The 15,484-nt window shown below is 38.0% G+C and overlaps 1 protein-coding gene across 4 annotated transcripts in view; it reads left to right on the forward strand.

Annotated features, from left to right (window-relative positions):
* elavl2 (ELAV like neuron-specific RNA binding protein 2) overlaps nucleotides 1-11,816 on the forward strand; it is a 61,688-nt gene extending 49,872 nt beyond the window's left edge. For 2 of the 4 annotated variants that reach the window (XM_041779605.1, XM_041779606.1), the window contains exons 6-8: nucleotides 2,554-2,779; nucleotides 3,393-3,431; nucleotides 9,165-11,816. In XM_041779605.1, the coding sequence (XP_041635539.1) occupies nucleotides 2,554-2,779; nucleotides 3,393-3,431; nucleotides 9,165-9,495 (596 nt within the window). In that variant the 3' untranslated portion in view covers nucleotides 9,496-11,816. The remainder of the gene's footprint in view (nucleotides 1-2,553; nucleotides 2,780-3,392; nucleotides 3,432-9,164) is intronic. The other 2 variants (XM_041779608.1, XM_041779607.1) reach the window with 2 other exon arrangements.
* Nucleotides 11,817-15,484: the final 3,668 nt, after the last annotated feature.

The following is a 15,484-nucleotide window of genomic DNA, read 5'->3' on the forward strand; positions in this document are numbered from 1 at the left end:
AACAGCCTAGATGGGAGCAAAATAGATCTTAATTCTTCATAAAGTCTTTTTTCGTCCTGTCTCTTTCTGCCTGTACTTACCATCTCCTGCTCTCACCCCTTCCTATTCCCGTCCCCAGGTGTACATGCAATGCCTGTTTCAGGCAGGAAATGAAATGCACTTAGAGCGGTTATATTCTCCATTTTTCAACTGTCATGTGGAGCAGCACCCTCATGAAACACTAATCAACAGAATCTTTCACCGAGACATTTCCCAATAGTTCTGTGCTGCGGAAACACAAAATATTCCTTCAGGCATGCAACGAAGAGAATGGTGGGCTTCATTTTTCACACATAAAACCTCCTGTTCAGGAAAATTCACTTTGAGTTTTATTCAGTATTAATGGAACAATAGAAACCAAAATGTAAGAAAAGAAGAAAAGCACAAAGCAGGACTGCAACCTCTTATTGCTGAAACATTTCCTTATTAATATTCTCACTGTCAAAGACAAAACACAAGTTGATACTGAAACTTCATGGAAATTTTACAAATACTAGAATGCATTCAGAGGACTACAAGAACAAAACGTAATTTTTGATTAAATAATACAAATCCTGTAAGTACAATAAGAAATGTGCAGCAGAGTTGTATTAAAAATGGCTTGGGCTAGGATAGTAACAGACCTTTCCTTGACTTAGTCAAGATACTGAGGCTGAAGGCTGACTGACAGCTAATTCTTTTATATAATACTGTAGGCAGACGGAGCTAACTTGAAAATGTTGCTCACTATACAAATAACACTGCACAAGTAAATTATGAGCCGCCAGTAATGCTTTGTGAGGCTCCAGCAGTCTGTAAAATTTAAACTACCACAATGTTTTTACCATTAATCTTTCTGTTTCCTTGTCACAGTCTTATGCTCATGATCTTGTTCTCTTCTGCCCTCCACTGTCCCTACATGGGACATTTATTTGCTGCTGATTCTCTATCAAATAAATCAAACTCGCCTTTTTCCCTCTTTCTCTTACTTCACTTTTATCTTGTGCTTAGGGTGTTTCCTGCTTCTCATGTTTTTTGGTGTGGGTTTGGTGTTTTGTCTCTTGTTTCAGTCTTTGCATCATCACTGAGAAATGTGTGCAATGCTTGTCTGCATTGGGTAATTATCGATTAATTATCGACCTTTAATTTCAGGGTCGCGGGCTGAAATAGCCCTGCAATATAGGAGCTGTACAGAGGTGCATGTAGACTCGGGCTGGGGATGTTTTGCTTCCATTTTAAAGAGATGAAAGAATTTTCCAACCAGGGACAATATTAAACAAATGAAGGTCTGCATGAAAAATGACCCCTAACTAGTAGAATTTACATTATTTTTTACATCCAAGTGGCACATGTTGCATATGCATATCCAGGTCGTATTGATAACATGCACAGGATATCCAAAATGATCAGGCGTAGGATTCAAACCTTGACTTGGAGTCTAAAAGCTTTTAGAGGCAGGTGTAAGTCAAGTTTCAAGCTGCATGAGCGATATAAGGCCGAGACTTGTGAGGAGCCGTCAGGACACGAAGCAGGCCTATATGTAAAGATTGATCTTTGATTATATGGATTAAGATCATGATTAAAAGATGAGAATTAATCTGAATCATAGAATCGATTGTATTTTTTTTAACACAGCCAAATATAGACGCACCTTTTTTTTTATATTGTTAAGAACACGAAGTAGCTTTTGTGCAAAGAGAGACTGAGCCAAGCAAAGCTGAGAGAGGAGCGGGGAAGGAGACAGTCTGGTAGTTGTTTTGGGTTTAAAGCTTCCTTTTAGATATTCAGAGCTCATAATGGGCCTCCATGACTGTGTGGGACCTTAGGCAACTGTCTATACCTGATGGTGCATTTGTATATTTTGCTGATATTGAAGGCCATTATATTAAACTGCCGGTATGTACGACTGATGTATCAGCTGTAAATAAAGCCAAAAATTCTCATGTCTGCTAATACTGATAGCTATCCTTTAAAGCTAAAATCTGCCCACCAGTTTGTAAATAAGTGAGATGCATGCTTCAGGATGTCCTTTACAGTGGTTCTCAACTGGTGGTTCAGGACACAAAAGTGAGTCACAGAGCTGTTTTCAGTTTTCCAAATGAAGTACTGAAGTCCTTGGTGGACTTGTATCTGTACATTATTTTTTAAGATGGGTAAATTTAAATATTTCCTCAAAATGTCACAAATTTATCTGCCAATCTTGCCATAAAAACTTTTTTTTCCAGTCTAGTGAGGTAATTTCCCAACATATCTGTAAATTGGCAAAAAATGCACAGGTAATCATAGGGAAACACGGTGTAAAACATGCTAGTTTTCCTCCTTTTTTCCGTCATGCATGAGTTTCCTTTAAAGATCCAGACTGCAACTTTATTCAATAAGAAAACATTTACTGTTGAACATTTTTATAAATGTGGGTCTTGATTTGGGTGGGTCCTGAGTCTAGACCAGTTGAGAATCATAGTCCTGGAGTGTTTTTATTTTAATTTAAAAAGCACTTTGTGCAGAAATAACATTGTGCTCCTGTTCTCTCCCCAGGCGTCTCCAGAGGAGTTGGTTTTATTCGTTTTGATCGACGGGTCGAGGCTGAGGAGGCCATCAAAGGTCTGAACTGTCAGAAGCCGCCTGGCGCCACAGAACCAATCACAGTCAAGTTTGCAAACAACCCGAGCCAGAAGACAAGCCAGGCCCTGCTGTCCCAGCTGTATCAGTCGCCCAATCGAAGGTACCCAGGACCCCTCGCACAGCAGGCACAGCGCTTCAGGTAAAAGGGGCACACCAAAAAAAAGGAAAAAAAAAAAATCTAATCAGGGCCAAGCCTAGTTAATACTGCTTGTGAAGTCTGAGGCGTTTTGAAATTAGCATTTAAATAGTCTCACAGCAGTATCATGAAAATATTCTGTGTTGGAGCTCCTCAGTACTCTGGACAGAATAATTCATCTCCATTTTCACATTTTCAACTTTGCTGTGTTCCTCCTGTTGCACATTTTATCCCGATGACACACTCTGAGCAGATCTTACAGAATGAGATTAGTAATACTCTGGTGGATTAATCAAAACAAGTTCTAATCATTTTGGCTTTTTGGGGGCAGTTTAGTCCACTTTGGGCTTTAATTTGTGAAAAACAGTGATAAAGCTGCAGGGTTTCCAGCGTAGCCTTCAGTCTCGGCTGTTTGTGTAGGACGAACACTGGAAAACCAGTTTAGTCGGTCAAGTTAATAAAGGTACAGTCTGGGGAATCACCTGAATGGAAGAACTGACCAGAACTAATATCAGCATCATCTCTGTCATCCTGTCAGAAAGCATCATCAGCCTCATTAAAAGCTTTCTTCACAATCACATTAATGTCGCTGCGTGTTGCTGTCTGTGTTTCTCAGGTTGGACAATCTGCTGAACATGGCCTATGGAGTCAAAAGGTAAATTGATCTTGTGTTTTAATTGATCCTGAGGGAAATTTAGAGCCAGTATGAGGGACTTGATGGAATACTTCTTTTTTTTCCCCCTTGTTTATTTCTCTCTGCATGAGCTCTTGGCAACATGCATAGGTCGTTAACGCTGCTTAAGGTAGCCTTGATTTAATCAAAGGAAAAGCTTCTGTTTGCTTGCATTAGTGCTTCCCTGTACAAACAAATATACGTACACAATTTAGACGGTGTTTGTTTTAACAGCAAGTGATGATGCAAATAATTAGCTCGAGTGCCGGATGGAAACCAGTAAAGACTTGTGTAACATGTTAGAAGAACTAAAAGCTAAATAGTGCCACTAAAGATCTAAGATGGTCTCTTTGCCTCTGCTGAAGCTAGCTGCTTTATAGTCAAGTTTTCTGCTGGGGCATTATGACAACAATACTGAAATTCCAAGTCTCACTAAATGTGTTTATTATAGAGGAAATATGATGCATACAAGTAAACCTTTCAGCTCTACACGTCTAAAATCAGTTACCTGTTTGGCTGCCTATTGTTTTTTTCTGCTGAGTTTATCTGGAAGAGTAGATACTTCCTATGTTTTCAGCAGAAAAAAAACAGCCATGAAGTCACACTGATGCTGAATACAGAAATGATTAAAGCCCCCCAAAAAAACAAAAATGCGAAGCAGGTGAAAAATAAATCAATTTTTAAGATTACATTAAAAACGTATTTACTTAAATTCCCTATTTTGCCAAAGGGTCCATATAACAATTAAGTCAGCAGATTGCCAACCACCAAAAATAAAATTTGGTTCACTGAAATTACACTCACCAACTAATGTGTTGGTTGCTGTTTTTTTTTATTATTTTAAAGTGTCCTTATTAACCCCTCCTGGAAGTCTGAAATAGACTTGAAAATAAACATAACAAGCTTTTTACAGCCTTTTGATCATTTTTAGCCTCTTAAACCTTGTTATTAACGACTGAATCGGTTGACCAGCATGCACCATGATCACTGCACAATAGCTATTTAGAATCATATACAAAATAACTAAAAACTGTTGTCTTTTTATAATGTTAACTATTTACAGAGCCCAGTCGTTCTTGCCCCTGCTTTGAAATGTCCAAATAGCTTTACAGCCCAAACAGCATGCAGCTTTTTTTGGACATAAAGAAAATCTTTCAGAGACCAGGAAACAATGCTTATTATTTTATTGCATCAAACATTTACATTTGCATGCATTTTCATTAGTTAAAGGGACCAGCTGGTGAACAGAACATGCATCAGGAGTCTGTGGCGAAGGGTGGAGCAGTGGTGCTTTCAGTGGCACTTCAATACAAACAGAACTCTATGTGTTTAGTTCTTAATGACTACAATACAACCAGAAGATGGCATTTTCTACTTTACTGCTGCTTCTTTCCCACCCACTCCCACTGCAGTTGTCCAGCCAATCAGATTTGGTCTGAGAGCTCATCGATTAACTGAGTGGAAGGTGTCAGCCCTAAAATTTTGTAGTTTTAATGTTGAAAATACCTGGAATTAGAGATGAACCACTTGTAAAAAATCAAGGCTTATGTGGATTTTAAAATTACAGTTCAGCAGATGGCCGATGCCGTATATTTTTTTTTTACTTCTTTTGGTGGTACACTCCCAAAATGCAAACATTTTTCTCATCTTTGACCATTAAAACAGATCTGTTTGTACAATAATAAATATCTTGTGCTAAATGCCAGCTTTAAAATGAAATACTACAGACAAGCATCTGCTACCAACTGTGCATCCTAAATTTGAATGGTACCGTGGTCAACTTGTGCTTGTTCACTTCCTGGATAAACAGAATGAAAACACCTCAGGATTGGATGAACAATGATGTAGTTTCTTGTTGAGACATATTTCTCATTTATAATGATTAAAAAAGCACTTTATTTGCTAATCTGAACAGTATAGATATACTTGAAATGGCAGTACAACTGAAGCTCAGCAGTAGTTCATGCAGGACACAGTAGTCATAAACCAATAGCCTCCAAGTTCCCATAGCTAGTCACAGCTTTTTCTCTCAACATAGCGGTGTATTTAAATACCACGTACTCCTCACTGATCCCTGCTGATGCACCACCCTGCTGTTGGCAAAGCTTAACCTCCTCCACCCCAGCCTCCTCCTTTATAGCATAAAACTTGCTGCACCTTCATATTGAGATTCGTGCTACTATGGATTAATTGTTTTTAAACTAATTCCATTGTAGTCAGTACACATTATCATAAATTCATCTGTCCATATGGGGGTTTCTAGCCATCATTTGAGCTGAGCCTTCTCTGTCAGGTAAAACTTTATGTCCAGTTTGCAATAAAATGGTAAAACGTGTGACCAGTGTTTCTAACTGAACTGTATGCTGTGACTAAAATGGCATGATGGTATTGTCAACCTTGTGATGACTCTCATCTATCATGTTGGGGCTTGCATCCATATGTAGATGTAATCCTGAGTTTCTGTACTAATCAAAAACAAACAATCAGCCCCTTTAGAAAAACATTAATCGTATTGGGTGTGTCCCTAAAAAGTCTAATATTCAATGATCGTTCTGCCAAGCTGTTGCTCAGACATCTGCTCATAAAACAAGGATCACTCTATTCAAGCTTTAAGGGGTTGTTAAATGTCTGATTCTACATAGACGTGCCTTTTTTCTTAAAATAAACTCGTAGCCTATGCTGGTATAAATATCAACCTATTCATATTTTAAGGCAGTTCTGAAAACATCTTGTGTACTTTTAATCAGTCTTAGTGCATTCATGATTGAATGATTGCACCGTTTCAGTAATGGTGGGTCACTGGAGTCCTACTTTATATATTAAAATTGTGACTTTTGCAGCTTTTTAAAAAGGTGTCGACACTAAAACATTTCTAAACCTTGAACCTTCTGAATAATATGAGGTGGCAGTAAGAAAACAAAGAGTCAGTGTGATGTAAGGATGTGTATCTGAGGGATGTGTTCACAGCTCACATTCAGTCAGCTGCAGAGTCAGGACTGTGCTGCTGAACAGAGACTGAAAACACTGCATCGCCTCAAGCTGCCTGTCGTTGACTTGTGATACCGTCTATCTTTGGCCACGTTGATAAAAAATGTACACCAAACTTATGGAGCCGTACCCGAGGAATTAAAGCCTCTGTGCTTTAAATAATGAGTCAGGTGAAGTTTAATGTCTCTGACTAAAATGAGGTTAGTGACAGTGATGTGTTGAAGGGCTTTAATCTCAGCATAATGTCACAACATGTCTAGATTAAAGCATTGTCTCCACTGCTTGTCTACATAACAAAGGACAGAATTCTTCAATCTCTTACTTGCTATTGCACAAAATTGCATACTTGTATTTTGAGCTCCATGCTCTTACCTTGATCTATTATGGACAGCTCTGTCCTGTTTTAAACTTTGTTGCGTCAGACGGCTTTCAGGATTCGCCAGGATACCAGTTTGTCTAAGTTGAGTTTTATAAGAATGCCTTCCTGGAGTATGATTGAAGTCCAATCCCCTGAAAGCTCAAAGGCCCATCACGGGCGACAATAGACTTGTGATTTCTCTTCTGGCCGGCTCGTCAGCTGACGTCTTGGTTGCCAAATCTTCCTGCGTGTCCTTGATGCTGGGAGCACACCTGTCATGGTGGATGTTCCCTGAGAGGCCAACTGGAGCAGCTAATCTTACGTGACACCTGCTGCAATAATTCATAGGCTTTCCATGCACTTTGAATTTTGTTTCATCAAACTGCAAAACCACATTTACCAAAAGCCGGCGCTTCTGCGTGACTTTTATTTCAGGCTTGGCACAATGCTCAATTTTAATGTGGTACTTAGAATAGTTTGGCACTTTCTGTTCCTGAGTAAATGATTTTTCACTCAGGTCTTTGTAGGCATCATCAGAGCTGTGGAGAGCTGGATGCTTTATTTTAAAGTCTGAAGCATCCTGCTCAGAAAAGAGGATGGTTTGCTTGTTTTCTTTGCAAAGATGATGTTATTAATTACTGCCAGAGTTTGGGGCTGAGCAATAGATCAGTTTTATCAGGTGATTCATGTTTGTGGTTGAGGATTTTAGCTCGTGGGTTTAGTCAGAGAGGGTGACACATTTGGATCATATCATCATCATCGTGCACCAGCTTGCCTTTTCCCCCCTCTCCTAAACTCGTGTAAATGCACATATGTGACTGAGCTGTTGTACTGTGAAGAGTGGAGGTGACTCTGCCTGCACAGTGCCTCACAGATTAACTGGACGACCCAGCCGAGTACAGCTACCAATAAATCTGTGATGAGTTAGTTAATCAGTAGTTGATCATTTTGGTTGCTAAATTTGAACTTTATATAGCTTATGTTTACAATTCAATTTAAAAAACTTTTTTGGAGGTGCAGATAGCCTAGTGGTTTGAGGTGCGCCCAATGTACAGGGGACGGCCCAGGTTTGAATCCAGCCTGTGGCCCTTTCCTGCATGTCTCTTCCCAACTCTCTCGTCCCTGTTTCCAATTCTGTCCACTGTCGTCCTCTATCATTAAAGGCACAAAATGCTCAAAAATAAATCTTTAAAAACAATAACTTTTTGTCCCCAGGGGGCAATCCAAGACACTTATAGGAGCAGTATTGAAGAAAAGCAGAAGAAGAAAAGATAAGTTTTAAAACATATAGAAAGAATATGTTAAAATATGACCATTTTAAATATAGGTCTGAGATATTGACAGTAAAGGCAGTTTGATATGAACCAAACTGAACAATTACAGTAAAAAAAAAAAAAGGTTGAAAGAGTAGTTGTAGTGCAAAGAGACAACATTTTCATCTAAAAATAACCTTAAAGGGTAATGTGAAATGGATCAATGTTGAGAAAACAAAGTGGTTGTAGTGCAATAAAATATAAATACGAGGGCTGTCAAAATTAACACTTTAATCCATCATCATGATTAATCTGATCTCAATGGGAAATTTGATTACAAAAAAAAAAAGACGGAACAGTCGAACGACAAAGTGTTATGCACATTCTGCAGGAAGGAGTTTTCTTTTCACCGAAGCACTTCCAGCCTTAAAATACCACATTAACGTAAAGCCTAAGTTCGTCTGGGATTCTGCTAGCATTTTGGCTAACGCGTCAACAAGCTTGCAAAATGAAATGCGATTAAAATAGATCAAAAATGAATATTTAATCATGATTAATCGAAATGAATCCACAACAACCCTGTGATTAATCTGATTAAAAATTTTAATCATTTGACAGCACTAATAAATACATAAATACAAATATAATCAGAGGTATATAAAATGGACTGGGTAGAAAGGGGACGTAGAGCAAAAAAGACAAAGCTACAGCGGTGACTGCTGATTGGTCATCGGGGTAGCATCAACAGTCTGTTTAAAAGTAAAACATGTTTCAAATAATTTATTTCCAGTTTAAAGTTTTTTTGTTTTGTTTTTTGTTTTTTTTTTTTTAAGGAGGAAGATAAAATGGATACAATTGGTAATGAAGTTTGGTTAAAAAAAAAAAAAGTCTGGTTTTATTTTTCAGGTCCAATACCTCAGAAATACTTCTTTACTTAAAACTATTCTGATGATCTTAAGACTTGTAACAGTTTTTTGAGATTAAAAAAATCCCTGCTTAGAAGAATCTCCACATTTTTCTGTTAAGCTTGTTTTCATGGTCTCTTGTCTTCTGAAAATGCCTACTTCGTGTGTTTTAGCTCTCGCCTTGAACCCTGTTTTCTCTCTTCTCTCACAGCAGGTTCTCGCCCATGGCCATCGACGGGGTGACCAGCCTGGCTGGCATCAACATCCCGGGGCATGCGGGCACCGGCTGGTGCATCTTCGTCTACAACCTGGCTCCAGATGCCGATGAAAGCATCCTCTGGCAGATGTTCGGGCCGTTTGGTGCCGTCACAAATGTCAAGGTCATTCGCGATTTCAACACAAACAAGTGCAAAGGATTTGGTTTTGTCACCATGACTAACTATGACGAGGCGGCTGTGGCCATCGCCAGCTTGAACGGATACCGCCTCGGGGACAGAGTGCTGCAAGTCTCGTTCAAAACCAACAAAACACACAAAGCCTAAATCCCACTGAGATTGTTTCTAGAAAACTCAGCAGAAAACGGAACCAGAAAATGAAAGCGCATCGATCGTAACTTTCTACATTAGTAAAAACAGCTTTGTAAATCAGTGTTACGAAGAAAAATGATATTTAGTGTCCAACAATGTGATTTTTTTCATTCTTTTCATTGCTACGCTTTGAATCTTCTTAATCTACTTTAAACAAGAAAAAATCCTGCAGGTGTGACTGCCTGTGATGTTGAATTCTCTTGCTGTCTTTACAGATGGACCATCGAAAACGTTACTCTAGGTTTCTGTCATTTTGTTGCACATCTGCTTTGAAACAGTAAGTCTTGTACGGTTTTGTGTAGTGATTTTCTTTGTATTTCTGTGTCCTGATTTTTGCCTTAGGTGCGTTATGCCTTCAGTGGTTAGCAAGTATTTCCTTTCTACTCTTTGCAGTTGAGTTGATTTTCTAAGTATTCCGTTCATTGTAATATGAGTTGGTTATTGGTTGGCTGCATAATGTTGCTTATTGTAAACTTAACGGATAAAAGACAAAAAAAAAATTCTTAAAGCAGTACCTTGCCAAAGAGCTAAGAACCTCTTTGATGTGGGTTTAAAAAGCATCTATTTTTATAAAAAGAAAAATTTGGAGAAACTTTTTACTGGACCTGGAACAAAATATTTTGACTTGGATACTTTGAGAAATATCTTCATATGACACCTTGTGAGCTTTTGAACTTTACAGGAAAGTTTGCAGTGGTTGAAATTTCTGGGGAGATTTATGATGTAAAAGATACCTTTTGAGATCTTTGTATTATCTTTAGATTATAGAATCAATGGCAGTGCTGGTTTCATTTGTAAAATCATCTGTGGGTCCCCCCATCATCTTGGTTGTTGTAACCGCAACCCGCTTTCCGATTTGATTTGGAAATGGACAACAAAAAAAAAAAAAAAAAAAGAACAAAACAAAGGTTTATTCGCTAAAAGTGCATGCAAAATTATAATGTGGAGAAATCTTCCAAGGAAAACGGGGGGATCAAAAATCAGTTCTTCCTAAAGGATTCCCTTCAGATGGATCTCATGGTGTTTGTGATGTACCTGCGATATATCATTAGACTGATTTTGTCTTGATATCGACCAATAAGGGTTTTTACATACTTTGTATGAACGATTGAAGACGAGCCAATGAAGGCAGCAGCTTAAGAAAAACTAGTGTGAAGAATAGAACGGATTACTCCTGAGCTTTGAGCTATGTAAATAAGTCCTTTTTTATGTTGAGTATTTGCCAGACTTCTTTTGGTTCTAGTTTGGACTTCATCGGAAAGTGTGATATTAAATATATCCTTTTCTTTTCACTTTTATGGAGTATGTAAGGTACTTTTATTTTGGAATATTTACCTTTTAATTTTGAAGTTTCCCTTCAGTTTAAACAATTTGATTTGTTGTCCCATGGACTAGCATACAGTGCATCAAATTTGTTGGTTGTTTGGTCTGTAGATAGTCTTGCTTCGTAAAAAAAAAAAAAAGGTATTAAGATACTAAAGACATATGTTTTTGTTTTTTATATATAAACATTATAGATATATATTTATGTGGTAAAGAATGGATATAAACCACAGTTTTGAACTATTTGATTTTCTTTTTCATACTCATATATATACGTAATGCATATAACCTGTCTTTAAAATCGTAAAAAGGTGTATATTGCTTTATTCACTTTGGGGGAAGGTCAGTGAAGCAGCTCCATTTAGCAAAATTTGGTTGCAAGAGTTTGTTGAGCAACATCTCAGTCATCTGGAAGAAACAGACGGAGGCCTGCGGAGCCTCAGATGCACTGAATACTGCACCTGCATCCTGCTTGGCATTTAAACCAATTACTAGTCATGCTTCCCCTTAAATGAGCAGTGTGCTATGCATTATATAATTATCTTTGCGACTGCTTTTTCTCGTTTATCTATTCCTTCTTTGTGTTTCTTGTACAAGTTAAATTTAAGTCTAGATGAGTTGTGATACTTGCTGCTGTGGGGTCGAGGCAACATTTTTCATGCCTGACCAGTCGTTGTTGGAATTAACTTCTTCACGATTACTTGGTCTTGACAAATAGTGCTGATGGTCAGGCATGAAAAAGTGTTCCCTCCCGCCCCTCTTATCTCAATTCTTAATATTAGAATGATTATTTATTTGAAGTTGTATAGTCTGACTCGGTTCACCGCATTTTTGGAATAGAATATCTTTTGTTGAGTATTTAAAAAGGATGTACATGTTCTTTACTTTGTGTTTGGATACTTTGGATTTTTTCCATGTTCAGTACATCAATAAATAAGTTGAAGGGCAATGAAGCTTTGTGAATGTATCCTATCATTCCTTTTTTTTCCTGGTTTCCAAAAATATCCTTGTCAGTTAAATAAGCAAAAGGGGGTTGCAGTTTAAACTTTTCAAATCTTTCTGTCTTGTTGGATTTAAATTTTTCTCCTTCCCTGCCTCCCCTCTGGTGCCCACAACAACAGAGACTACAACTAAAAGTTTTAAGGAAACTAAAATACCAAATCCGTAAATTCTCCACTTTTTCATGTTATTTTCACTGCACAGAAAAAAAATCATGTCTAAAACAAAGTGCTGCATAATTAATCTTATCATATTAGCAGTGTCAATGCAGCTGCATGACTGCAGAAAAGGCTGCCGATATTTCTGTATTGAGTAGTACCTGAAAGGTTTTCAACAGTGCCTACAGAATAACCCTAAGGTTTACAATAGTACCACTGTTACATTAAGGAGAGAACCTTTATTTTCCAAAAAGGAAAAACTTGCTTTGGAAAGTAAGTTACTTTGAAAGCAGTGCTGAAAAAAACTTAAGGTTCTGTTTGTTTGTTTTTTTATATCTAATATTTGTGTTTTGAATTGAGAATTGCATGCATCATTATTTTCTGCGTTTTCCCTGGTTCCCAAGCAAGTGCTCATGAAAACACTGATGTATTATATTACAATCACAGATTGTCCAGTATAATTACAATTGCACATTACAGAATGGTGCAGCACTACCATCAAACCAGCAAAGTATGTCCTATTAGTCAATGATTAAACTTGTGATAATAATCAAAAATAAGATGAGTGTTACAGTTCAAAAAGTGAACATGTGAAGTGTGGCTGTTTGTATCATTTTATTTTGATTAAATAAATTTATGGATATATTGCCTGAGAGTCACCACTTAACCCTCTGAGACTGACGTAGTACACGACAAGAAGCCACACAAGCTATACAAGATTAAATAACTGTTGAACCATACCAACCATCGTCACCTCTAATTTTTTTTCTCTTGAAGCTAGCCACTTTGGTGTTCTAATCCATGCTTTCAAATATCTTACAGAAGCTTTTCTAGCAAACCTGGAACTTGGATGACTTTCCTGATAAAATCCACACCAGTAAATCTATTATTGAATGCCTTTTTTTCCCTTTTTAATCAATTTTTGATCACATCTGCTGCTAGCGGCTAATGCTAAACGCTATTTTGAATCCAAGAGTGTTTTGTGACAGGCTGTGACGACCAATGGCAGGCTATTCTGTCACTGTGCCATGCCTTGACAAACTTTAGCTTGAATCACACAGATCCTGGTGGAGATGGCCATAATGGAGAGAGAGAGAGAGAGAGAGACAGAGAGCCCGTGATGTGGCCCTCTGTGTCACTGCAGACAGGAAATGCTTTGAATAATGGCACACATGAAGCAAATACAAAAAAACACAAGGATTTTTTTTTGTAATTTTGTGAAGATTATTTTGTCACAGAATGATTATTTTTGAACTTTTTGGTCACCAAGAGATGGGAGAACAAGTTTGTGCTAAAAAGTCTTCATCATTATTGTTTACTGTGTCGCACTTAATCTTAGAGTTTTGATTTCTCGTTTGGTCTTTTCTTTTGTCTTTAAAGTTTGAGAACTTAAAGTCAAGTGACAAAATAAATAAAGTCCAGGTTGTCCTGAAGAAAAGGCTGTTTAGAGCTTGACTGCACCACGGGGCTGTTTTACAAGCTTTTTTAAGATAAGTCAAGGCAAGACAAAATGGTTTAAAAAAAAAAAAAAAAAAGAAGCTTAGGGCTTGAAGGGTTAACACGGTCAAAAATCAAACCTGTACATCAGGACAATGACATTGTACATGTACAGTCTGATCTGATGTTAGTACTGATTACCCATGTTTATTTTGTTAGATCTAAGCTGAGGTTATCACTGTTTCCATGTTTGTGGTTTACATCCCACACAAGAACGCTCAGTTGTATGAACACAAGGAGAAACAGCATACATTTTTGCCTAAGAACAGAAAAACTAAATCTGTCATTGTCATCATGTGTTGGGTCTCACATTTTCAAAATTGGTTTAGATTTTAGAAATCTTTTGCCAGGCTTATGTGTGACACTAAACAAACTAAATTACTTAATTTCATCCTCCTCTGAATGTTCCCAGATTTAACAAGTTGATTTAAATTGCTCATGCTTTTGTGTGTTTTGGTCTTGTCTTTGTGAATTACTATCATTATCTATACTTTAATCCAAAAGTACTTTTAAGCCTGCAGGAACACAGCTCTTTCATTGAACAGGAAGCCATGCTACCCCTTGATTAATTCTTTCTGCTGTCAAGTTGAATTTGCTGACTGTAGATTGGAATCTTTGTATCTTTTATTCAAAGAAATAATGAATTAACTGTAGTTTAAACACACTTTAAAAATCATCTGACATCAGTTTCTTTGGACTCCTAACAGATAATGGGGGCAGAGTTCAGGTACTGGCTTGGATGTGCCGTCACAAAAAGCAGCACAAGGCTTGAAGGAAGAATCCTGATATAGAGTATTGATTTTTTTTCTCCTTTTTTCCCTTTCTTTTTTTTATCTCATGCTCCACTTGAAGCAGACAGCCTCGCTGAAGATGAAATGGCCTGCTTTGAAGTGCGCTTCCCCACTGCGCAGCCACCTCACACTGCCCGACTGTCATTTTTCAGGGCATTGCAAGGACGCAGATGGGAGCCGCCGAAGAAACCACGGCGCCTTTTGTAAAGAAAGCTTTAAAGTGTGGATTAAAAAAAGAAGCCGCTCAGTTTAATAAAAACAATATTTATGGCAAGCTCTATCATGTAGTCATTTTAGCGCTGTGTTTGGCTGGCAGAAGATAAGGAAGCTAATCTGTGCGCTGCATAAAAAGCTTTCAGAGTCTCTGCGATATTTACTGTTCCATTAGCCTGCATGTTAGACCAGAAGTAATCTTTCCTGACAGCAGTTCTCACTATGAAAGGAGTCATTTCTGCAGTTTGAAAGCAGCCCGTATGTCAGTGTTAAGGTTGCATGGCAGCTCTCGGGTTTGTTGTGCTTTACTGGAAACAGATATTGATGTGAGGAGCTTTGGCTGAGTGACAGCATGTTGGGTTCTTATCTGGCATGTTTGAGGCTCTTCTCCCAGCTGAAACTGGCCTTATCATGGCACTCAAGTCCTGTGATTGGGCTTCTCCTCGCTATATGTTGAGATTACATGCTGCTGGTGAAAATAGGATTAGGCCTCAGCAGTTAATGGCCATCACAGATGAGTTGGTGTAAGTTGATGTCACATCCTTCAGTTATTTGACGTAAAGAACCGGTTTCAGTCAGTGGGTTTCTGATTGCAGAGAGTGGTGAATCATCAGTTTTGACTGGAGGTTGAAAATTACTTTGACTTCTTTTCAGAAGCTTTGGACAAGCAGTCATTCAGATCAAAAGAGTCGAGTCGAAGTGACAGAAAAGAACCTTTAACTTTGAAGAGGACACCATATTATCCAGAGTGACGTCTTTCTGCCTGCAATGCAAAGGCCAAGAGACTAAATCATGTCTTGACGGATACTGCCAAATAAAAACTTAGCAAGATCATAAAGAAGAAATGTTGCTGCTGCACCATCTGGCCCATCTGACGCAGCGATTCCCATCCTTTATGTCAGTGTCTGATGAACTTAAATTCAATGTAAACAACTTTAATTAAAAAGTAATGGGAACAGATGT

The sequence above is a fragment of the Cheilinus undulatus genome, linkage group 22 (genome assembly GCF_018320785.1).
Source record: "Cheilinus undulatus linkage group 22, ASM1832078v1, whole genome shotgun sequence".
Lineage (NCBI taxonomy): Eukaryota > Metazoa > Chordata > Actinopteri > Labriformes > Labridae > Cheilinus > Cheilinus undulatus.